The sequence below is a fragment of the Bacillus rossius genome, chromosome 14 (assembly GCF_032445375.1).
Source record: "Bacillus rossius redtenbacheri isolate Brsri chromosome 14, Brsri_v3, whole genome shotgun sequence".
NCBI lineage: Eukaryota > Metazoa > Arthropoda > Insecta > Phasmatodea > Bacillidae > Bacillus > Bacillus rossius.
In genome coordinates this window covers 8,679,218-8,702,810 of record NC_086341.1, presented here as the reverse complement: position 1 = coordinate 8,702,810, position 23,593 = coordinate 8,679,218, and the positions used below count along the sequence as shown (strand labels likewise).

Below are 23,593 nucleotides of genomic sequence, written 5' to 3'. Positions count from 1 at the left end.
CATGCTAAAATAAAAAATATATATATTTTACAGTTTTATTCTTATCAATGTAATGAGTAGAGCAAAAATATTTTAATATGGTTTAGATAGAAATGTTTTGGTAATGAGAAGCCTAAACGAAAACTCGATAATATATTGGCATGGGTTATAGAGAAAATGAGCACTATCTTAAACTATTTAAAATATATAGACACAAACTGAAAATTGAAATTTTATCCTGAAGACAATACTAGTTGTATTGTATGTAGTACTATACTATAATATAAAAATTCTAGTGTCATTACTTAGCCCTTTATTGCACTGTATGTCCAAGAATATGTATTAATTCATAAATAATTTAATTCTGAAGCAATCACTTTTCAATCATGATACACATTTCCTTGCATGATGTGGGTTATGTTCACTTAGAAAATACCAAAATAATACCTTATCATTCTTTATAATGTTGCCAACTGATCACAACCTGTTTTTCATTTACTGTTATTTTGTAACTTGCAAAAGCTTAAATTTTCCACCTTGATGGATTATTCAAGTAATATAACCAAAACATTTGATAAAATATTGTACTTGTGAGATCATCCCCCGCCTCAAAAATTAATGTCGACAGTCAATTTAAGCATTTGAAATTCTATTCATCAGCAAATCGCAACGCAATGGATCGGACTGTCGCGAGAGAGAGAGAGAGAAGGGGGGGGGGGGGGGGGGAAGTGTGTTGCATTAAAATGATCAAATTCTCTGCAAAGGTGTGAATGAAGATGCTGCCACAAAAAAATGACGACAAGATCCTTTTTTTTCCCCATGTGCGGAACAAAAGCTACACGCAGAACGAAACGAAAAATAAGAGACCTGTACCCTAAATCATAACTAGAGACCCGTGAATTTCGCGGATTCAATGACCTCCAGGAATAGACTCCGATATCCTCTACACACTCGGGCAAATGCCACACCTGTTCATTGGCTGCTGACTTGTGAGTCGTCTCGACCGGGTGGCCTGCGATTCGGCACTTCTACGAGCGATGGGTCTCTGATTGGCCCTACAGTCCTCCAGATTAACAGAGAACCAATGACAGAAGCAGCACCGAGGTATAATTATTCGAATTGCAACGTAGCACGAAATGAACCCGCGAAATTCACGGGTCTCCAATCGTAACCGCACTGGCACGTGCCGGAAACAAAGTCTTTTTTTCTTCTCGTGTTTTTCCCCTGTGCGGGCGCCCGGGACGAAGGCGTAGGCCACTCGAAGTGCCGACGAGATCAAGGTCTCCCGGGGCCGCGGCGAGGGGTCAGAATGTCGGAGCTCCTAGGGGCAGTGCGGGGGTGGGCGGGGGGAGGAGGCCGCTCGTTATTCGAACGTGAGGGCCGCGGCCGCGTAGCTCACCGACGAATCGTTCATCGAGCAGCACTGGCTAGACTGGGCGTACTTCAGGAACTTCAGGCACATCTTGTGTCCGTTCGTGCCAGACAGCTGGAGACTGTGGATAGCCTGGGGGAGAAAACACACGTAGCGCGCACCGACAAAGCATTTTATTTTCCAAGCCAAACAAGTCACAGGACCATAACTAACTGACTGACACTGCACGTAAAAAAAAACACGAAACATGACAAGACACCTACAATAAAAAAACGTCGCATAACCTCTGCTCTCATACAAGGAAGAAGTTTTAACAACGTAACATTTTATTTGACCTGCTTGATGTACAAATATATATTTAGAATTTCCGTTTCTAGTCTTTGATTGCTTTCCATGCTACGTGTATGATATGAGGTAGAGGTGATATCCCAAAGCCGCGGAAAAGACTTTGCGCTGAGTAATATCTACCTTCGGCAGATTTTTGCAGCCTATCAGAAGGCACAAATTATGAACTAAAATTGGCCAATGAGAGGAAGCCATGGACAAAGTCCCCAATTATTATGTATTTGTAAAGAAAATTTTTTAAAGCTGTTTATTATGGGATATTATTTTTGTCAGTCCATCATAGGCAGAGACTGCCGGCCTTCAGTTGCTTCGCTACTCATATTGTGCTTCAAGTTGTATTTTCTAATATTCAGAAGTCATATTAGGTTGCTCAATAGTACTGTGTTTTATCGCATAATCGTCGCACATTTTATACTAAAATCAAGTTTGAAAAGTAGGAGTATGACTTTTATGCGGAAAAAAAAAAATTTTTTTTGGTAATGTTATTCATAAAACTAAAAGCCATTTATGAAAAGTACGTTTATTTAAAAAGTAGAGTATACAAAAGCATGCCAAACAATTTAAATTAATAAGTTATGCAATAAAAACATTTCAACTTTAAATAGAAAAACAAAATCTGTGACCCAAATGTGAGTATGTACACACTTACCACGAAAGAATGTGGGCCATCAAATGTAGTTAACTCGGCACTCGACAAAGAGTGTTTGTTGCATGTAAACGGCGAGATATCAATATCGATATTCGACTACGTGTGCATGCTCTATGGAAAGCAAAATAACCAAACATGAATGATGCCAACTAGCGCCGGCTACATTTTTATAAGCGGTACACCGCGGCGACGCAGACGAACAAATAAAGGTTATGATGATTAAGAACGTCTTTAAAAGAAAATTTACACATCAGAGAACTTTGTATTTCCGTTAATTAACTAAGTGGTAATATCCGAATAAATATTAGATTTCTACTTTAAAATACATAGCTGTATACGGAAAGAATAACGACACAAAGCGCTCGGAGTCAAATACCAGGACCAAAAACATCATGCAATGTTTATGCAAGGTTTTTTTTAATCCAAATTTTGACGCCCTAAAATATCGGTGCAACGGTTATGCGATAAAACTGGGTATAATGTTTGTTTTGTATTTTGAGAACTGTTTAGATTTAAATAATATCTTTTCATTACATCTCTTACATCATAGCTGATTACACTCCATTCTTTTCCACCAAATAGTTCTATGACTTTTCTTATGGGTTACAATAGACTCCATTACCGTTATGTAGTATGAGTAAAATACACAAAAATGGAAAGTGCTGTTCCATGCTGACATACATCCTGTTTCCCTACTGTTCCGCGCTGATTCTGATTCTGATTCTTGCCCGTACAATGCAACTTCCACAAAACCCTACCTAACAAAAAATGAGTATACATAATTTCACTCACCTGAAGCAAAACACCAATAGGATGTCTTCCACAAATTGTATTTCCAAACTTTTTCAGATACTCGGTGAAGGCAGTTGGGTTCATAGATTCAATTATGTCCATTCCCTGAAAAGAGTGATGCACTAATTACTTTAATAAACCTACACAGCCCTAGAGATGTTAGTTTTTTTTCCGGAAAAAGTATCAAGTTGTTTATAATTATAGCAACCATGGTCGTGACTTACGATTTATAAACAGCAAAAAAATGAATTATTAGTAAATTTTTGAGCGGCAGGTACAGCATCCAGGGACGATGATGACGACGATAGACTAAGAAAAAAAAAGTGTCTGGTCATTTTAAAGCAGGCTTAACTGACAAGAAATGTAAGAAAAGGTGTAGGCGTAGCGGCTCAGGAAAAATTCTGGTGTGGTTCGGATGTGAACGTGAGACACAAACATGATTATGCAAAGCTTAACCCTTTGTTTTATAGTGGTATTTCTATGATGCCACTTTGAAAAAAATGTTACCATTCGCAATGTTTCAGTGGTATAGCTGAAATACTACCTCGCGTAGGCCTTGTGCTGCTATCTGGCCATCATAACAACAACAAGCAACATTTGCCGCTTTGATTTTTCCTTCTGCCACGTCTGCTAAAAGCTACACAATAGATTCTAACTTATTTTTCAATTTCTGTGTGCCTCAAAGGGTTAAAGCAAGCTTAACTGACAGAAATGTAAGAACCGGTGTAGGCGTAGTGGCTCAAGAAAAATTCTGGTGTGGTTCGGATGTGAATGTGAGACACAAACATGATTATGCGAAGCTTAAAGGGAGTCCCAAATTATTTGCACGGCACATATGCTTCGAACAGCCCGGTACAGAGGGACAAAGTGAAAGGGTTGAAAACGAAAAGGTCGCACCGGCGGGTGTGTTCGGGATCGGAGCACTCACCGTTCTGTCGAGCACCTGGATGGACTGGTAGATCTCGCCCCAGCTGCGGTCGTAGAACGTGTAGCGGAACCGGTGGCCCCAGTGGCAGAAGTCGGACGAGATCACGAAGAGGTTCTGCGGGTCGGCCAGGTAGCGGGCGAATATCCGGCCGTACGCGGACTCCTTGTCGGGGCCGAGCGAGCCCACCAGCACCGGGACGATGGTGAACGAGTCCTTGTAGCTGCACAAAAAAAAAAAAAATAATACACATACTCACGTTGTTACAGTTCGTTATATGAAATAAAAAAGATTTTCTTACTTTTCAATTTGTGTTTTATTGTCCGAAAGACGAAACAAACGCATCCCATCACTTTCAATGTTTTACTCTCTCATTCCAACACATGTACCCGCCTGTCGAAAAATGCTCGCAGCTCGGGCGCTGAAAATTAACGTAAACAAACGCAGCTTAAGTTCTTCAGTAACCTTGTACTGGAAAACCCTAAATCTGTGAGGCCTCAACCACTATCGCACCTGGCGAAAACACAGCCGCCGCAAACCAGCAATCATAATACAAATTACTTTACAAAATTAAACTTATTTAGAAAAACCTAAAAAAGTAGGCCAAAACAGGCAAAAATCTAGTACAGTGACTTATTTGTGAATAATTACATAAAAAATAGTAATGATTGAAAATGTCTGTTAGAATACAAGGTACATCCTTAAAACACTCAGCAAGTGAAATATCAACCCTTAAATACATAAAAACGGCAAAATATCATTAGAAAGACTTTTTAAGAAATATTTACATTCATAAAAATAGTTTAAAAAGAAAAATGTTTAGCTAGGAGGGCAGGGGTCTTGCAATGTTACAACGTGGCCAAGTTCCACATTTAAGTGATCAAGATTTAGACTCAAGATTTATTATCAAGCTTTGGTTCTTGCATTTTTCAAATAATTATTTTCGTTTTATTGCAAAAATTATGAAGCTTCACTACATAAGCATAGGAAAAGGTTTACTTTTAATTTCTGCACTCAAATATACTCTACATGTTACCTACTGTTTGTAAAGTAATGCAAATAGTGATTATAATTTTTTTTTTTGCTGGACTAAGAGTAGGCTACCATGGTTACTCGCTAATTCATGACTCCATGCTCTGTTTATTTTTAAAAAATTTGATCTAAATTAGACTACTGTTCAGTAATTTATTTGCGATTTTATCAATTCATCTGACAGAGATAAATATTTAATTGATTCAAAATAAAATATTGAAACTTATAGCTCTGAAACATTTTTTTCAACATAACTTAGCTTCTCTTTCAGACAGGACTATCAAGAGAAAACTATTAAAATTTAGTTAGAAACATTCACTCTCATTAAAGTTAAAAAAAAAAAAAATGATTAAAGGGCTATGAAATATGCCAATTAATCAAAATTACCACCCACTCAGCCAGTGTTACAATTAGGCCTGAGCAAATATTCAAAAATGCAAAATCAAATTGAATATATATTATTGGTATTTGATTTTAAATACTTAGACTTTAAAATAACATATACTATTTGTTCCTCTGCGAATAAAGTGTAGTGAAGTAGTGTCATATCAATTTGTGTAATATAATTGTAAGTGAGGTTAAGAGACATTGCTGTATAATTATAAAAGTACACATTCCAGTTTTGATTTATTAAATGGCACAATATAAACTTCACAGAGTTTATGTTATGGATACAAAGAAGGAGTGAAACAAAATCTTCAATTTGATTGATAAATTTACTTTTATTTGCACTCATTAATTCAAATATGTTAATTACTTTAACAAAGAGATTATTTTAACTATAACTTTTATACATGTTTGCTATTTAACTTCTTCCAATCTGTGTTATTCTGTTAAGGATAGGACGATGATAAGAAAAGTAGGAAACGAATGGGAGTGTTTCAAGTTTAATGTGCCTAAAAGTCAAATCGATGTTTGTTCCAATCGAGTGGAAGAGAGATAGATGCGGCGCAAGCGTACAATTAGTGTAACGGGACACAGCGTAACGGGACACATCTTTGTGCGTGCAGCCGGCGTTCATCGATTTATTAGACGTTGTCACGTCAAAATCTGATGTTCGCACAGACAGGCCTGGCACTGCGTGAATACTCACTCCTCCATGACCCTCGCGATGAAAGGGAGGTGCATCTCTATGCTGTGCTCGTCCTCGTCGATCGAGAGGTTCATCCACTCGAACTGGCCGGTCGAGTCCAGCTCCTTGTACACTGCAACACCACACGAAGTGTCGAGAACCGTTAGCAGAGCCGTGTCCGGTTACAAAAGAAACATTCGAGAATACGCCGAGGGCGGGTGTGTAGTTCTGTTCCGTTCATAGTTTTTACAGGGTCGTTACCACAACGCCGAATGCCAAATTGACCGCAACGCCGACAGCTAGAAAACTGCTGTGTACCACAATGCCGAAATACAGTAACGCCAAAAAATGTTGCTGCGGGGAGGGGGGGGGGGGCCACAGGAGCAAAATGAAAAACAACTGAATGAATTTGTGTGTGTTTCTTAAATGTATCTTAACGCCGAAATACCATAACCCAACCTAACCTAGGCTAGCCTAACCTAATCTAACCTAACCTTTGTGGCAGTCCTGCAATGACATTTTTCGGCGTTAATGTATTTCGGCGTTGTGGTAATTGGGCGTTGTGGTACACAGCAGTTTTCTAGCTGCCTGTGTTGTAGTCAATTTGCCATTCGGCGTTTTGGTTTTCGGCATTATTGTACGTTCGGCGTTATGGTATTTCGGCGTTGTGGTGCGCCCCCGTTTTTACACTGTACTTTTTTTTTAGGAGAGTATAACTGCCAAAACATGTTTTTTCCAGAATAATTGTCAAACATAAAACATTCCAGTAGAGATGCCCGAAAGCACTTAAAGGGACTCGCACTATAACTTTATCTTCATTTCTCCTCCCATGTAATGTTCAACATCAATGAAAGTATTGAATAAACACATCGGATTCTTCAGTGCTGGTGACCACGCGGGGAGACAACAACACGGACTGAGGCGTGTGGGCCGCCTTCGAAGAGCCTGCCTTATCTTTCGGGCTTCAGATAATAGCGTGACCCCCGCTGAGAGGGGACGTAATTCCGTGTACTATTTTGTTTGTACCGGGGGAAACGGGCCTTGCTGCACACGAGCTACGTCACAGCCTGGACATAACACCAAGTCCCTACAAACATATACTCAATCCCCATTGCGACAGCAAGTGAAATAACGAATTATTATTACCTGTAGTTGCTCTTGAGGCATTTTGAGAGATACATTTAATAAAACAGCATGAGTTTTTAACATCTGAAACTGTTCAAATACTTCTTTTTTTTCCGGATAGCCAATTTCGCCATAAAATCTTTATATTTCCAATATTTTATTTTCTAGGGGGGGAAAATATGAAGAAAAAACATCCGAGGTAACTTTGTAATTCAAAAATTCAAAACTGAGATTCTGTATTTTTCCAGGTATACTTGTGTTTTCTTTGTACTTATTATATTGTATTTATTATGTAATCATGTATATAAAATTACAATAAGTACGGATTGGGGAAATTAATTACTGAAATTTACATCCAAAGTTTTGAGTGTTGCAACATAAAAGTTATATATATTCAATATTTCTTTTTCATCCTTTCTGATTTTAACCCTTTATCGAGACCTAAATTTGGATTTCATGGATAAATGCAAAGTACTACTCTTTATGATTCGGATTCAAGCATATTGGAGTTTGACTTGCCACTAATATTATTTATGGGTATTAGCTGCATTGAGTTTCGCCACGAGCGGGAAACAAGCGAACGATAAACGCATTAAAAACTGAAACCTGCCAAATCACGAATCACAAAATTTTCGGGCTAGCCACGAGATTCAGAGAAACTGATCACTAGTCAACTGACATTATTTTTCGCAGAGCACACCAGAAACAGAACACGCTGTAAAGTGACGACGCAGCCCCGTTGGGGGCGAGGGAAGTACCTTGGGCGTCAACTCTTAGGTCGTAGAGAGGCGTCTGGTACTTGACCGCGGGAGACAGGGCACAGCCCGCGAGACGCACGTGGTGAGACGGTCCCAGGATGAAAACACGCCGCCTGCCAAAGCACACGCACTTTTATCAGCAACACTTCGCAGCAAGGTAAATTTTTTTTCTGGGGGTCACTGAAACAACAATTACACGCAACACAGAACCACGGTTCGTAACCCTCTTGTGCAATCAAAAATCAAGGACTTTTTCGCCTTCACAACATCACTCACGAATATAACAATCCTTGGTTAGTTCAATTCTTACAGACACATACATACTGCTCATAAATCATAATTAAATAAAGCATAATTTTAAAAAAACTTTAATTTTATCTTTCTTTAGCATCCAATGGCTCACTCAAAAGTTAAGAGTTGGGTACGACCCCTGAAACCAATTGACAGAAACAAAAAAAAAAAAAACTTTTGTTCAAACGGTACCTTACCAACCTGCAGAAAATTAACTATTGTTTAACATATATCAACCTATCAAAACTAGCTTCAGCTTCAATTATTTAAATCAATGCTGGTAATGGAAAATTTTCTGGAAACTATGTCGGGGATTTTCAACTTATGAGAAATTTCTTTCCCTTGACCGCCGTACTGTGGTCAGCCACTACAAATTCACGCTGCCGTAACAGTTCCCGGGGCGTTGTGGCTTCCATCACAGCGGCATCACTCGGTGCCACGAAGCTCAAAAACGAAGCAAACAATTGACTGCTTGCCCACATGTGTGATGTCACGCTGAGCCTATTTTACATTTTGTAGGCTGGTTCCAGTGGAGTTAGACATACCAACTTCCTTGTGTAAGAACCATGTTTACGGTAGCACACCATGTACCAACCAGAAATTGCCTTGGTACTCAAAAATACATACAAACTTTCCGACATCGACCGTGACTTAATCCTTTTCCCTTTCGCCAAGAATAAATTTCAGTAATTATAATTAACCATCGTAACATTGGTTGTATTTATTACTCACAGCTTCAAAATTAGTTTTTTTGTAAGCCCTCTACACTTTTAAATTTCTTTTCATTTATTCAGCGATTACGTGAGGATTAAAAAAAATGTTTATAGGTACTTCACTATTTGCGACAGCAATAAATTTTTTATGATTATCAAGATAATATTTTTTCTTAAAATAATTTAAATAATTTTTTCTTTATGTTGGTATCATTATTATTTTTAAACTTCTATGTATAATGCAAATTCTGTTTGTTGGTTCAAATTCAAATTGGCATGACAATAAAATAAAAATAGTCCGTCTATCCAAATTGTATTAACATTATAATTTATTATAAGTGGGAAACTAATATCACATCTGTACTGTATTTAGGCAGCATTATATCATACTATATTTATAAAACACATTGAAAAGTATTCACGAGTGTACCAATTTTTTAAAATTGATACACCAACTTCTACCCGACTCGTTCACCCGCCCGATAAACAAAAACGTTGCTATTCATTCCAACTCTCCTGCTGCTATACATAAATCTTCACAAACAACCACTCGCTACTCACACGACAACCGGACTGATCTGGCGGTATGCAAACCCACTGCAAGCACCGCAGTACTGGTAACCTGCGTGACTGAAACAAACACACACTTACTATGTTTCTTAAAACTATTATTATTTTTTTTTAATTTTATCAGTGTTTACAGTCTCTACTCCCAGGGCAGAAACTGTTTTTAGTATCCCCCTCTCCCTACCCCAAAAATAAAAGGCCACACACTTACGGGCATAATTGGTTTTGCATGCCATGCAAAAAAAAAACACTAGAAACTGAGCTATAAACATCTCCACTGAAACCAAGAAAACTATTGAGAATGAATAAAATCAAAATATTGGCAGACATTTTTTAAATTTTTTTATTTGATCAGTATGTGTTCTTTGATGTTGGTTTTGTTTTTATTTTGGTTTTTTTTCCTATCATCATTGCTATATTTGTTATGTTTTCTATGTTTATTTGTTTGTGCTTTCATGCATACTACCAAGATTTCAAAATAGTGACAAGTGTTGACAAATAAATAATTAAATATTGAATTATAATTTTTTTTGTATTTGGCTTTCAATTCACTTTTTTTTTGTAGTCTTCAAAAATTTTGTCTAGATTTGTTTCTGGGTAGCATTGAAAGTAATATACTTAATTAGACTGAGTAGTCTACTGGAATTAGATATAAGTGATTCGATGTGAAGATGGAAAAATAACTTGGAAAAAAGTAAAATACCTAGGTCTTTTACATAACGAGATTTCATAATTGGCTCCAATAGAGCATAACACATCATTTAACGGAATGCCGGAAATTGTGACAGGCTGCTTCTTGTGTGAAATTATTGGCAGTTAGCACTGAATCACTTATGGTTTTTAGAATAGCTGTAACTGTAATAATACTGGCTGCATCCGAATACTAGTCTAATGGATCCCTAGGCTAAGGGATGCTCTAAAAGTGCATTGCAGTGGACAAATTTAAACTGACAGGGACTAATGCTCAATATAAGTACAGTAAACTCCCTATTATCCGCGGGCGGAAGTTCCGCGGTGCGGATTATCCGCGCATGCTACGAAAAAATACAGCACATATGTAAATCTGTATTTTATTAAAAGTGAGCAAATTTGAACTCTACTGACGAGTGTATTGTGTTCAGTAAACAGTGAAACGCCACAGGTCTTCTCGACACTCACTCAGTAGGCTGGCATGCGTAATTATTCAGTAAAATACAAAAATTTTAGCATCATTAAAATATTTTTACTGCTAATTGTAACGTTTACTGTACATACATTTTTAGATTATTAAGTTAAAATTAATGTTTCCTTTTTTGTTTTCCATTTTCGGCTCTTTACGGATTAACCGTGATTTTCACTATCCGCGGTGGCCCTACCAATTAATTTTGCGGATAATCGGGAGTGTACTGTAATTATTTTAATATAATTTGAGACTCATAACAATATTTTAATTTTGATCACTAACATTTATAACATCCAAGCTACATCATTTATTTTTTTCCTAACTGGTCGTTGTTATTTACGTTTAGCTGAATATTCATAATTCACAACTCAAAATAGCTGCGTGCACATTAGTACGACCAACTGTCAACGGGTGTAGCTGGCAGTAACAGTATTCGGACACTATCCATTCATTAGAAATGTGTCCTTTTATTTGTGGCTGCACTTGCGAAGGGGTGTGTGTGCCATGTAATCATCCCTATGAATTCAGATATCACTACTGTCTAGAGACACTATATTTTAGCATTAAAAAGATTTAAAAAAAAATTAATTTAAGAAATAAATTTCTACAGTAAAAAACCATATGATTAATTAGCGGAACCCAACTTAGGCATGAGTGCAAGCCATTTAACCTGTACTGCAATCTAAGAGTGAGATGCTTTATAGTGATAATAATTCGCGGGTGCGCAGGGAAAAAGGGGATATGTCAAAATGTCGTTGTAAATGACTTATCCCCTTTTTCACGCACGAAAACTGTCAGTTTGTGATGTAACTCCAAAAGTTCAGTGACATAGAATAACACACAAGGGTGCTAGACTTTACCCATTTGGAACATTTTTGTAGAGCTTGTTCACCTTTGTTCCGATACCATAAAAAAAACATTTTTGCCAACATTTGACTTATCCCCTTATTCCCGCGCACCCGCGAATTATTAATTTCATCATCTCGTAGACAGCAGGGATTCCGAAAATGATGTTACTTGATGTACCCAGCTGGAAATGTACCAAACCAGACGGCGTGGTACTCACGGGGCTATGATGGCGCGGGCCGGCCCGTGAGAGAGACATGCGTTGTTCACCCATGCGTCCAGTTGGCCGATCAACTCTTTCCCTGGGAAAAAAGAATAAGAGATTGTGCCGAGTCGTGAATACGTTTACGGACAGTCGTCAAACCACCCAGTTCATCCGTCATTAATCAACCGTCGATTTTTCAGTACTAGGCAGTTTGGCAATCTAACTGGCTGACAAGACACTTCACGTAAACACAAACTACCAGTATAACAAAAAAAAATTAATGCACACACACAAAACAAAGTGGATGTATCATTGGCAAAAGCAATTGCATAGATTTTCGAAAGTATAAGCATTAAGGTAATGCAACAGAACATAAAAAAAAAAATATTTACTTTTTTTTAAATGCAATATTATAATCCAAATATAGTTTGTACTTATGTTTTTGTAACCAGATCATTATTAACAAAAGTCTTGGCTTTTGAGTTGAGCCACTTGGGAGATGTAGATAGGTACAATAGGTATAATATTGTTACGAACTTGAGCAAGGCCACGTCACGCGCATGTGCAGAGCTAGCTGGGCTGCATCACATGCCGCCGTAACATGAGATGTGCCGTGCGCACCTGGGTCGCCGCTTTATCTCCCTCCAGCCCTCCGCTACCCCCGCACGACACTGTTAGTTTGACATCCGAAACCTGATAGCTGCGGAGTTACGCCAGCCGCCGACACGTGTTTTCAAGAGATTTCTGCCGTCGGGACTGCTTGCAATAACGCGACTGGCCCTGGCTGCTCTCGTGAGTTCTGGAATTGCACCGGGGCCTATATATATGCCAGAGGACGTCAGTGGAGCAAGTGGAGTCAGTTCGGAGTGTTCAGTCGGGAGTTCTCCCGCGGCGGAGTTTCCGGGCGATAGTGCCGCGGGTGCGGCAGAGTGGCGAAGTCCTTGGACGAAGGCTCCAGGGCAGGGAGTGAGTGAGTTCAGTGGAGTCGGGAGTTTTCCCGCGGCGGAGTTTCCGGGCGATAGTCGCGGGCGCGGCGGAGTCCCGAGCGAAGTTGCGAGCGAGGCGTCGAGCGGATCCTCGGCGAAGGCAAGTGTCGGCGGCGGCGGAGTGTGGCGGATTCCCGCGGCGGAGACCCACGAGGGGTGCTGCGGCGAGAGTTGCGCCAGAGGTGCGGCTCAGCGAGGTGTGTGGATTGAAAGAAACGAGTGACTGGGGAATAGACCTTTCTTTGTGTGATTAATTATTCACCATTTTATAAGATTAATTGTGACATAAGTAGTGGCAATAAATAAAACTGTGTAGTGTAATAAAATCTTGAATTGGGCTATCCTTTACGAACCCGCGGTAAATCGTAACAATATATACAATACAATACAATACAATACAATACAATACAACAGGTTCAATATGTGCACCTTTAGTTATTTATAGCACACATCCAACCTAAAGTCCATTATTCCCACACTTTAGTTAACACGTCCAGAGTGATGGAAGCAATAGCCTCTTTAATTCTACGTCTCAACTCTGGCACATCATTAGATAGCGACGGAACGTAGACACAATCTTTTATAAAGCCCCAAAAGTAAAAATCGCTTGGCATTAGGTCAGGTGAACGTGGAGGCCCGCTAAACAAGAGCTCTGTCGTCTCTACCATTACGACCAATCCAAAGGTCAGGGACTCGGACATTCAATCACTCTCGTACAAAGAGATTCCAATGGGGAGGGGCACCATCCATTTACTAACTGGGGACAGAGCCATTCTTTCGCCTGCAAGGGAGAAAACAACACAGCAGTACTTGTGCACACGCTTATCTAAAACTGTTTGAGTTACTCTTTAATTGTGACCTTGAACCAACAGGGGTTTGACTATACAAAAATGGTGTCTACCAGATTGCAGTAATAAAAAAATGCAGGTCAGGAGCTCTATCAAATCTCACCCCTCCCCCAAACACTGAGCATGCACGGGCCATTGGGGTGATCATAGCTAAACAGTTAACTGAGGCAATTCAGCCATCAAGTGTATCGTTTCCCTTAAAGACGTAAATGTACATTTTTGCGATGTTCTTTCCTCCCCAGAGTAATGCATTCTTTACAGAAGACACAACGATAACCAGGTGGTAATGGTTCCTTATTGCACAGGGAGTACGTTACGGCCGGGGAGAAAACTGAAATCCCGAATATCACAATACAAGTGAATTAGGTATGTCTGATGTTGTGGAATGATTTTCTTTCCTATTTTAACTTACTATAATAATTCTTTTTTGTATCAAAAGTTTTTGAGGTGTCCAGTAAGCATCCCTAGCCAAACTAAATTAAAACAGCAGAATCATGTCCCAAAGAATAAATGTATACAAGATAAGATCATGCTTCACGATCAAGAAGGTATCAATTTGGACACATGATACGGAACTTTTACCCCCACAGCCCGTTCAGGATCAACAGAATGTAAATTTATATAAAAAAAAAAATAATATACTGAAATTCTAAGAAACCCGTAGGAATTTTCAAACTTTCTTCTCGAAGTAAATTAGTGTTAAGAAAAACTACATTCGGAATTTTATTGATTCTTCTACAGAAAAGCTGCGACGTTATAAATTTATCGAAAAGAGAGTACCCTGAAAAAACCCACCTACGCACTGCAACTTCCACCAGAGTTCCTACTTGAGGCGTGGTTACATTCGCAACAGCACGCACACTACACACATGCGCGGAAGTTGAATGTACACAAAGAGATAGCAGTTGCTACATTGAAAAATAGCACACGCACAGAAACAGTGTACACAAAAAGTTTTCAGCGTGCCCAATGTCTGTGCGCGACCAATCAGCATGAAATATGTCATAGATAAAACACTACGTCAGCAGCATAGAATGACTAGAAATTATTTTAATATGCACAATTCAAAGATACTTAACCAGTGAAACTAATTTAAACGTGGTATTTATTTGCGAGGCCAGCTTTGTAGTTAATCATTACTAGTCATGACAGACAAACTGTTTCATAGATTTTGAAAAAGCCTTCCCCAAGGGACCCACATGAGGAAACGATGAAAAAAGTGAAGGGGGTCAAAATGGACAGAAGGGCAGTGGAGTGGATTTGCGATTTGTGGAGGATGAGCTGTCTGAAGGGGGGGGGGGGGGGGGGTGTTCCTGCAATGTCATGTCAGGGGTGCAAAAGGGCAGTGTGTTCGGTGCCCTACTCTTCACCATCATCGTGAACGAGAAGGGCAGGGCATAAAAGGGCGTATGAGACTCTTGGCTGACGACTTCGTAATGTAGGTATAGGGATGCTAAGGAGGGAGGGTTGCATGAGGATTTGATTAGGCTGGAAATAGGTTGAAAGGAATGACATGCAGATGATAATGTGGGCACGACGAAGCGGTCAGGTTATTGCCGAGAGGGTCTACCACTGGATGGAAGTTGTGATAGGGGTCTCAAACTATAGATAAGATGGGGTAGTGCTGCAAGGGAAGGTAAATATGTAGTGAAAATTTAAAAATTCGATATCTCCTAAAGTATTTGGAATTTCTTATCTCCGCCGGGTTTAGTGAAAATAGGAAGTTAAAGAGCATATAATAAAAGTATTTTCGGATATTTGACATTTTTTTTCGCAAATACCGGCCAACTACATATTTACCCAATGGAATCTGGGTGTGGGAGGCAAGCGGAGAAGGTAGTTAAGAAGCGCGGACAGGCCCTGGGCATGCTTACCTATACGATGATGGTTAGCTCCAAGCTAGAGTACACAGCAGCAGTGTGGAGCCCATATACAGTAGTGCCTCAGAGGAAAGCAGCTAGAGGGGTGAAGGAAAAGTGGAGGAGAATCGTTGGGCAGAAGGAGAGTCTAGTAAAGATGTACCCAAGTGCTGAATGGGGTGGGAAGGCAGGGGGAGAGGTGGGGAGAAGAGTTGCGATGGAGAAGTCCAGAAGTAGGTAGGAGTAAAAACACTAGGAAAGTCTAAGGAGCGAAGAAAGATGGAATGGAGAAAACATTCTATGGTGTGAGAACAATAAGCGAATAAAATGTATTGGATGAGTAGTGTGTGTTTGCTAAAAGTGTAACTCAATTGAGAAGAAGTGTGTGAAGAAAGTAGGGGATGCTTGCCACTGAGTTTTGGCCCAATTGCAGCAGTATTCAATTATATTAATAATAAATTGTTATGGCAGGAAATACCTACCTAACGAGAATTCCCTAAAAGGCAGGACAACAGCAATAAACGGGAGTCTAAGAGGTTGCATAACTCCTAGGCCCCAGGAAACCCGGGATTCACAGGCAGAGGCGACCCGAGGCTCACAGGCGACCGAGCCCTTAGCAACAACGCCGTGAGCACCGATTGGCACTTGATGATGTCACTCAGGGCTCGCCGGGTATAAATACGGGTTTGTTAGCAAGCAGCAAGCAGAAGGTGCCTGGCTACTAGCCAGAGGCTTCGGCTTAACCCATCGCTCCGAAGAAGACTACAAATCGTCACGCTGCCGCCATCGCCCATGACGTCCGCAACTTCGCTGCACCACGACGCTGCCGACTTAAAAGAATCCGCACCCGGGGCAGAAGGGATCGCTGCTCCGCCACGAGACACAGTCACTCTGCATCCAGAGGTCACAACCGGACTCTGCCTGCGGCGGCCGCGCCGTCACCTCCGGAGTGGTGGGACTTAGCCGAATTCCAACAAGGCCGTAAGTAGAACTTTAACTTTTTCACTCTGGATCGGGACTTAGCCGCAGACGACATACCACGAAGAAACGGACTTAACCTCAGACGCAACGACAAAAAAAAACTCGCCACCAATAATCGCCAGGAGCGAGTAGGAACTCGCTCGGCGAGTTATTTTGAGGAAAGCTACTAATCGAATTTGACGTCCTCAGGGGTGGGCGAATACCCCCTGAAGGTAAATAGTGACGGGAGCAGACTTTTGATTAGGGACACTCGCTCAGCGAGTGGCGAAGGAGCGAGTCGGCGCAACGAGAGTGGAGGTCGACATCTACGTCGTCCTCATATGGCGACGAGGGTTTATAGGCAGCATTGGCGAACTTACCCGGAATTGACTTTGTACATAGAGTAGTTAACTAATAGAGACCAGACTGAGACGCCGGAAAGCCGGAACTAGGAATAAAGACTACGAGTTGGCCGCACCTCAATAGAGAGTAGGCGAAGACGCCACTAGGGGTCTGATTTAAATGTTTGTTATATAAATAAAGGGCGGACCCAAACTCGCGGCGTAGGTTAATAGTGCAAGTCTAAGTCAAGTATATATTCTGAATTGTGTGTAAGATAAAGTTCTTGTAATTTTGCGTAAAGTAATAAGTCTAATTTTGCAACATAGTTTTTGGAAGTATCAGTAAAATAATTCAAAGAATATTTTAATACAAAAGTTACATTGTTTGTTCCCATTGATATCTTTATCTCTAAACAGATCTGTCAAGGTTATTATTCGTTCTGTGTTGGTACTCGTTGCATGGAATTAAAAGTGTGTAATTTGTGTTCACAGACACCATCGGCCATTTGCTGTTAACCGACTTCATCTCTTGAAGCAAACGGCGACGTATAAATATCAAGTTTGCATGTTTCTCATTTGTTATGTTATAACCAATAAAAGTGTCTTGTACACAAAACTGTAAGTTTTTTCGCAAGGTAAAAACCCACCCTATCTCCCTTGGCAACTCTGTACGAGTTATTGCAGGATATAACAAAATGGTAAACTCAAATTCTTGAAATTAGGTAATCAACTGATTCATAATCATAAATGACAAAATTGAAAGACTTCAAAATAGAAATTTCCATAAAAATGAAAGGAGAAGAAAGTTGAAATTTTTTCCGACTGCTGTGTTGCGTGGGAACGTGGTTTCGAATTATTTGCTGAGCGTGAGCGAGCGTGATATTCGAGCGTAATGTTTACATGCCGTTTACATGCTATTGGAAAATGTAGCTTAGGCTTTACGAAAAAAATACAGGTTCGACCGAATTATTATAATAAAAACGTTCATCTTTATAAAGAATTATTTTTATGAGATCTAATGTGAAACACCCACTTCGTTTCATAAATAAATTTAGCGACAGCCAAAAATTGAAAATGACATAGGAATAAAGGCCAAGGTAGAAAAAACCTATCAGCTGTGAAACAGAAATAACAATTTACCTGAATCAGAGTACCAGCTGCCTGCGTGGGAAGCACGACGGACAGCCATAACAAATAATTATCTTTAATAAAAGCCGTGACTACAGAGTTTATTTTCAACTTTAATCGTAACCCAACCGCACGTCAAGCTTAAGTTAAATTATATAAAAATTTATATCACTGCTTCATTTCCATAACCTACATGAGACGCTGTTTTAGAGACTCAACAGAGAGCGAAGTAATCTACGGGTAATTTTATTTTCACGGAATAAAACCACAAACTTAGAAAGACTTACAATAATCAAAAGTACGAAACTATAAATACAGTAAAGAAATCTAGTTAAAAAAACAAAATCATATTGAATGTATTTAATTTTTTTTAAAAACCAATTATAATCAGTAATAATGACTATACATTTCATTTTTAATTTATTGATTTTTAATTTGTTGAATGAATAATTTTGTATTTATGACAAGATATAATTAAAATTCCTAAGAATAATATATGAACACAAAATACTTTTAAAAAGAACTGGAAAATAAAATTATATATTTTTGTAATATATTTCTTAACAATTAAAAATTTTTCGCAAAATAATTTTATTAAAAACCTATTCAACGATACATCAATTATAACGTAGCAAGATAAATTTAAATAGGCCATGTTTGATTTTAAAAGTTTTATGTCAAAGTAAATACATTATTTGGACACTAGTGGCCGGTTTCACCAATGTCCCCTAACTTTTAAGGGCTGGAACTCTTAAGTAATCTTAAGCATCCCTTAGTTTAAGTGGTGGAAATCGGGCCCCTAACTATTTAAGTGGCACTTACTGTCACAAAACAAGAAAAATAAAATGGATGCCGTGGAGGAATACGAAGAACTAGCCGAAGATGTACATTTTATTTTTGATATAAATGTTATTGCTGAAGTTGTGGAACATTTTTAAGGTGAACTTAATGTGAAATCCTTTAATATAAAAACATTCGAGAATGTTCGCATACTCCACTTTTATTTAAGAACTCATTTAATAAGGAAGTAATTAAAGGTTTTTCTTTTGAAAAGTCTTAAAAGAACATTTATTATAAGGAATTTTGTATGTGATAAAGGAAATAAACTGATATTTTTTTTTCATCTGCTATTAAAACTTAGTTTAAACTTAGACAAAATTACAATAGCGAATAAATTCTCCCATGCTGCGTCCTTTTCTTTGCTCGAAACAGCATCCGTCCTCTTATTTTCTATTATATTTTTATGCCTCTCAACTAGGCTCAACACCTTCATTTTCTCATCAGAAGAAAAGTTTTGCATTTTCATTCTCTTTGTTTCAAACATTTTCACACTACTTTGCAACGACCATATAGCTACTACTTTCCGTGAAAATACACTAACATCGTACCATCCAATTACCGCGAAATTAATAAACATTCAGATATTTGTTTACTGTTTAGTAAAAATATTTAATTGGCTTATGTCCTATGTCGAGTGACAACAAGTTCGAAGTACCAACCTGAAAACTATTAGTACTTATATCTGTACGAACCCTCACTCTATGGCAAGCCAGTCCCTAACTAAGCAACCCCTACATAAGTGAATGTGACGATGGTGAAAACCAATTTCGTGAGAATTGACTTTAAGGAATGCCTAAACTTAAGCAGTCCTTTGCTGAGGGCGTGTTTAGGAGGCGTTGGTGAAAACGGCCATAGGAGTACTATTATAGCCCCGCCATCTTTGTGTTTTACTTTTTTTACTTTAATATAAATACTGAACGATTTATACCACTTTTTAGTATGTTAATACATTAATCATATTTCCCAAAACCTCTATACATTTTTGCAGCCACATATTTACTAACAGGCTTTAGTATGTAAGACCCGTGAAGAAAAAAAAAAACATATTTTTTCACGCAGGTGCCTACAAATGTCATAATTATCACACCAGTTCACGAGTATTGATTTCAACAGTTAGCCAAAGCTAACTATTATTCCATAGCAAAGAAAATTATTTAGCAAGAAAGCTTTATTGCAAGTTGTATCAAATTAATTGAAATTGCAAAATGGTGACGCCTAATCCCCCTTTAAGTTTGAAATTGTTATAAGAGAGATCGTCAACAGCGGTGGACAGTACTAGAACCTAAGTTTTGTTTACTGCCCGTGGCAGTACCGTGTCAAATTTTAGTGTGCTCCAGGCCAAACAACTAAAGGTTCAAATTTTGAATCTTTGCTGAGTCGGGAATTTTACACTTTTAAAACATTTCCCATGCAGGCCAATGACTGGTTGTTATGTCCTTTCATGGAAAGCAATAGTAAACCTACGCACAATAATCAACCTGCCATGAAAACCTCCAACAAAAACAATGTTTACAGAAGTATAAAGAGAGCGATATAACAGTGTCGCCACCCATCGATGCTTCTCTCATCGCGCAGGCCATAATGCATCATCAACACTGCCCAGAAGCGTGTCGACGAACGCACGTAGGCACGCAGATGTGATCGGTGTGCAAACGCTACAAAGATATCACTGCTACTGGCCACGTTGGCAATATCACTCTGCTGGGTGTGGAAAGACGCTTCCGCCGAACTAGGCAAAAAGGTTTATGTATTTATTTTCAGGGACTAAAACTTGTAACAGCTTTCAATTACTTTTCTCATAAATAAAAATTGTTGAATGTGCGACTATGTCACAAAACTAATAACTTCTGTTTTCCCATGCTGAGCTTTTAGGCTGGAGTTAACGTCGCCTTCCGGCCCGGCGCTGGGGAAACAAATCAATCACAGTCAGGAGATCACAAAGGCCAGCAGCCTCCATGCCATGCGGAAACTGGACTTTTGCACGCAAACAAGCATGTAGTGGAGACGTCCGCCACGTTGGTACCTAGTATGCACATCATGCGCATAGTCAATATGACATAGACTGTCACAGGGGTTTCCCCCCCCCCCTTTTCTTTGGTAACCCAGCGCTCTTAGCGAAAGGCCTACCGCCCTGGGGCCCCCACGGGCGTGGATGCGGATACGTTATATGTTGTCAATATGACAACATATACGCCTTAAGAAAAGTGTCGGAGTTCATGTATGTATTTTAGTATATAGCTACAGAGACTTTGTTCAACACGGAAAAGTCTGCCACGATAGTATTGCCGCCGTCCGGGTTCTCGTGTTCGAGACCGGGCGTGTATCCTAGCGGGAAACTGGTTCTTATTGAAATTGTGTTCCGGGAGGGCGCCAGGCTAGCTCGGCGTCTAACCAAATTTGGGTTTCGTGGGTGCTTTGCCCCTGTGTGGCCCGGTAGGACCGTCGGCGCAGCTCGTGGTTGGAGAGGTCCCTAGCTGTTATCACATCACAGGCCCTGTGCAGCATAATACACTGGTTCCTAGATGGGGTATGGAGACTTAATACAATAACAAACACGAACTCGAGATTTATACTGTCGATGACACGTCGCGCACGGAGTGTGCGGATTGGACGTTTAATCAGGTGAACAGTTACAGTCGCAATTACACTTACATTACACTTGCACGGCGCACAAGGAATTACCCTTACAAATACACTTGGTTAAAAAATAGGCTCTGGCACACTGTCCCTAGTTTAAGCCTTCACGCCCGCCGTGGTTAGGGGTTGGGGGGAGTTGATTGGAGACGGCCAATCCCGAAAGCTGCTAATTTGGTGACATCTGTGCCTACCTGTGTGAGTCGCAGCCCGCAGTTAATTTAGATAAAAGGTTTTTTACACGTAGCTGTCGTCGGCGCCCATGCACTCGACATTGAGTAAAAGTTCGTTGGTAGCGGGAGTCGGCCCGTGCCGTAAGGTGAACTACCCCGCGTGATGGCTCGTGCGAGGAGTTTAAAATTAAGCGATTGGGTTAGGCCCTACACCGTAAACAACCAGGGACATACAGGGAGTTTACGTAAAAAGAATAAAACAGGTTTAGGTTGATGACTTATAATTACCAGAAATACTGCTCATTGCAGAACAAAGGATGATGGCTCCCCGTGGAACACACCTCCACCCCAGTCCGCGAGTCGCTCGGTACTGGCGTCTGGCCTTGGCGCGAGGGAAGGTCTCGGTGTTCTCTCGCACCAAATTTGCTAAAGTTCCGTTATTCGGAGTTTATTTTAATAATAATAAGCTGAGAGCAGCTCTAAACTCATACATTAATTATTCTTAATTAATCTGATTGGCAGATAATTACAGTTAATTAATTTGTGTAAATTAAGTTTCAATGTTCAGAGTCACACCAGAGACTGTTCGTCGCTTGTTGACCGCTCCATTGGCTAGTTACACATAAAAAAACGGGGAGGTAATATTTACGCTAACACAACACTATAATTAATTAAGGCTGAAGGCCACAAATGAGACACTCAGAAACTTATTATGTTAAGTTCACATGTGAGTGACGCGGGCACTCCTGCGTCGCACTTGCCCTGGGCGGGGGTTTTAAGTTACCCTAAAATTATGTTAGATTGTTAATGAACGGGGGTCGAGGTGTTTAATTAATTAGACACGGCCCTTGGTTCTACCTTGGTATCGGAGGCTCGTCTGACTCGGGTGAGCCATGGCTAGGGGTGCGTTCCGTTAGCAGGGTCGGATACTGGCAGGTGCAGGTTGGGCTTTAGATGGCCTTCGGCTGGACGTCAGTATAGTGCCGCACATCACGTGCACATTCGGTAGGAAAGTGTTAATGTCATAGGTAACGTGTTAGGGTTTCATGTATGTGCTTTAGTATTAGCTTTGGGGACTGCGTTCCACGCGGAAACGTCCGCCGCGTCACTCGTCGGGACACGCGCACAAGGACCCGGGGTTCACGAGGATGTCGTAACTGCCTGGCCAGATATGCTGTTTAGTGGACGAATAGGACAGAGTGTGTCAGCAACCAGCTGAAGGGGAGCGAACAGGACTGGTGGGCCTTGATTGGCGAATGCGGTATGGAGTGGGACGACTTCGCCACACACATCAAAGGGCAATAAATTAAATGATGCGTGCAAAGTAAACACTCCCTGTACTGAGATGATGGCATTTATAAACCACAATTTTTTTTTAGTGGCCATATTCCTCCTGTTTGGTCACGCCCATCTGGTCAAAAGTGTCCCTTGCCGATTTCCCAGGTCTCGCCCATCCCCAGAAGTCTCTAGACGTCTCGGCGTCCAGGCCAGTCTGTCACGCTCCACGACTGATGCCGTGGGTGCAGGGCAGCAATTGTTGGATGGGTTGGGGGGGGGGGGGACATTGATTGATAGGCCGCTATTGGTCAGGCGACACGCACCTCTCTTTTCTGGGGAGTGATGGAGGAGGGGGGGGGGGGGGGTGGTTGTCTCTCGGATTCCGCGGCTCCCCAATGGACAGCTTGCCAGGGCTGCAGCAAGAATTTTGTGAAGTTTAAACATTATATAATTTTTATAAGTTTTCTTAATAGTTGAAAATTGTTTGTTACTCTAAAATACCAGAGAATTTTTTTTTGCTCCAATGTTTACACATATAAATTTATGTAATGGTTTTGCTTGATAAACGAAAACCCGAACATTTTATATTTAGGTTTTTTATTGAATTGTCTTTCATTATTTTTCCTCGAGTCCAAGTTTTGATGATTTCACTACAATTCTTGAGTAGATAGGTATACAAAGCAGCATTAAATGTAGACTTCTTGGAGGTTGAT

The 23,593-nt window shown here is 40.1% G+C and overlaps 1 protein-coding gene across 2 annotated transcripts; it reads right to left on the bottom strand.

Moving 5' to 3' along the window:
* Nucleotides 1–33: 33 nt before the first annotated feature.
* LOC134539104 (protein MEMO1) lies at nucleotides 34–18,191 on the bottom strand. 2 transcript variants are annotated; one of them, XM_063380836.1, is made up of 8 exons: nucleotides 17,968–18,187; nucleotides 11,849–11,930; nucleotides 9,615–9,683; nucleotides 8,050–8,162; nucleotides 6,188–6,299; nucleotides 4,066–4,285; nucleotides 3,138–3,242; nucleotides 34–1,483 (listed from the first exon to the last, which is right to left on the bottom strand). In XM_063380836.1, exons 1-8 carry the CDS (start codon nucleotides 18,014–18,016, stop codon nucleotides 1,343–1,345), a joined length of 891 nt encoding a protein of 296 aa, XP_063236906.1. In that variant the 5' UTR covers nucleotides 18,017–18,187; the 3' UTR covers nucleotides 34–1,342. The 2 variants fall into 2 exon arrangements, with proteins under 2 accessions (XP_063236906.1, XP_063236904.1); XM_063380834.1 differs by lacking the exon at nucleotides 34–1,483 and having other exon boundaries at nucleotides 2,163–3,242; nucleotides 17,968–18,191.
* Between the last annotated feature and the right edge of the window lie 5,402 nt (nucleotides 18,192–23,593).

What these genes read in the sequence shown, in the direction of transcription:
- LOC134539104 (XM_063380834.1), bottom strand. Translation starts at nt 18,016, where the DNA reads ATGGCTGTCCGTCGTGCTTCCCACGCAGGCAGCTGGTACTCTGATTCA. An exon ending in CAGATCAGTCCGGTTGTCGT is followed by an intron (nt 8,163 to 9,614) that starts GTGAGTAGCGAG and finishes GTGCTTTGGCAG; the next exon opens with GCGGCGTGTTTTCATCCTGG. An exon ending in ATCGCGAGGGTCATGGAGGA is followed by an intron (nt 4,286 to 6,187) that starts GTGAGTATTCAC and finishes TTTTTTGTGCAG; the next exon opens with CTACAAGGACTCGTTCACCA.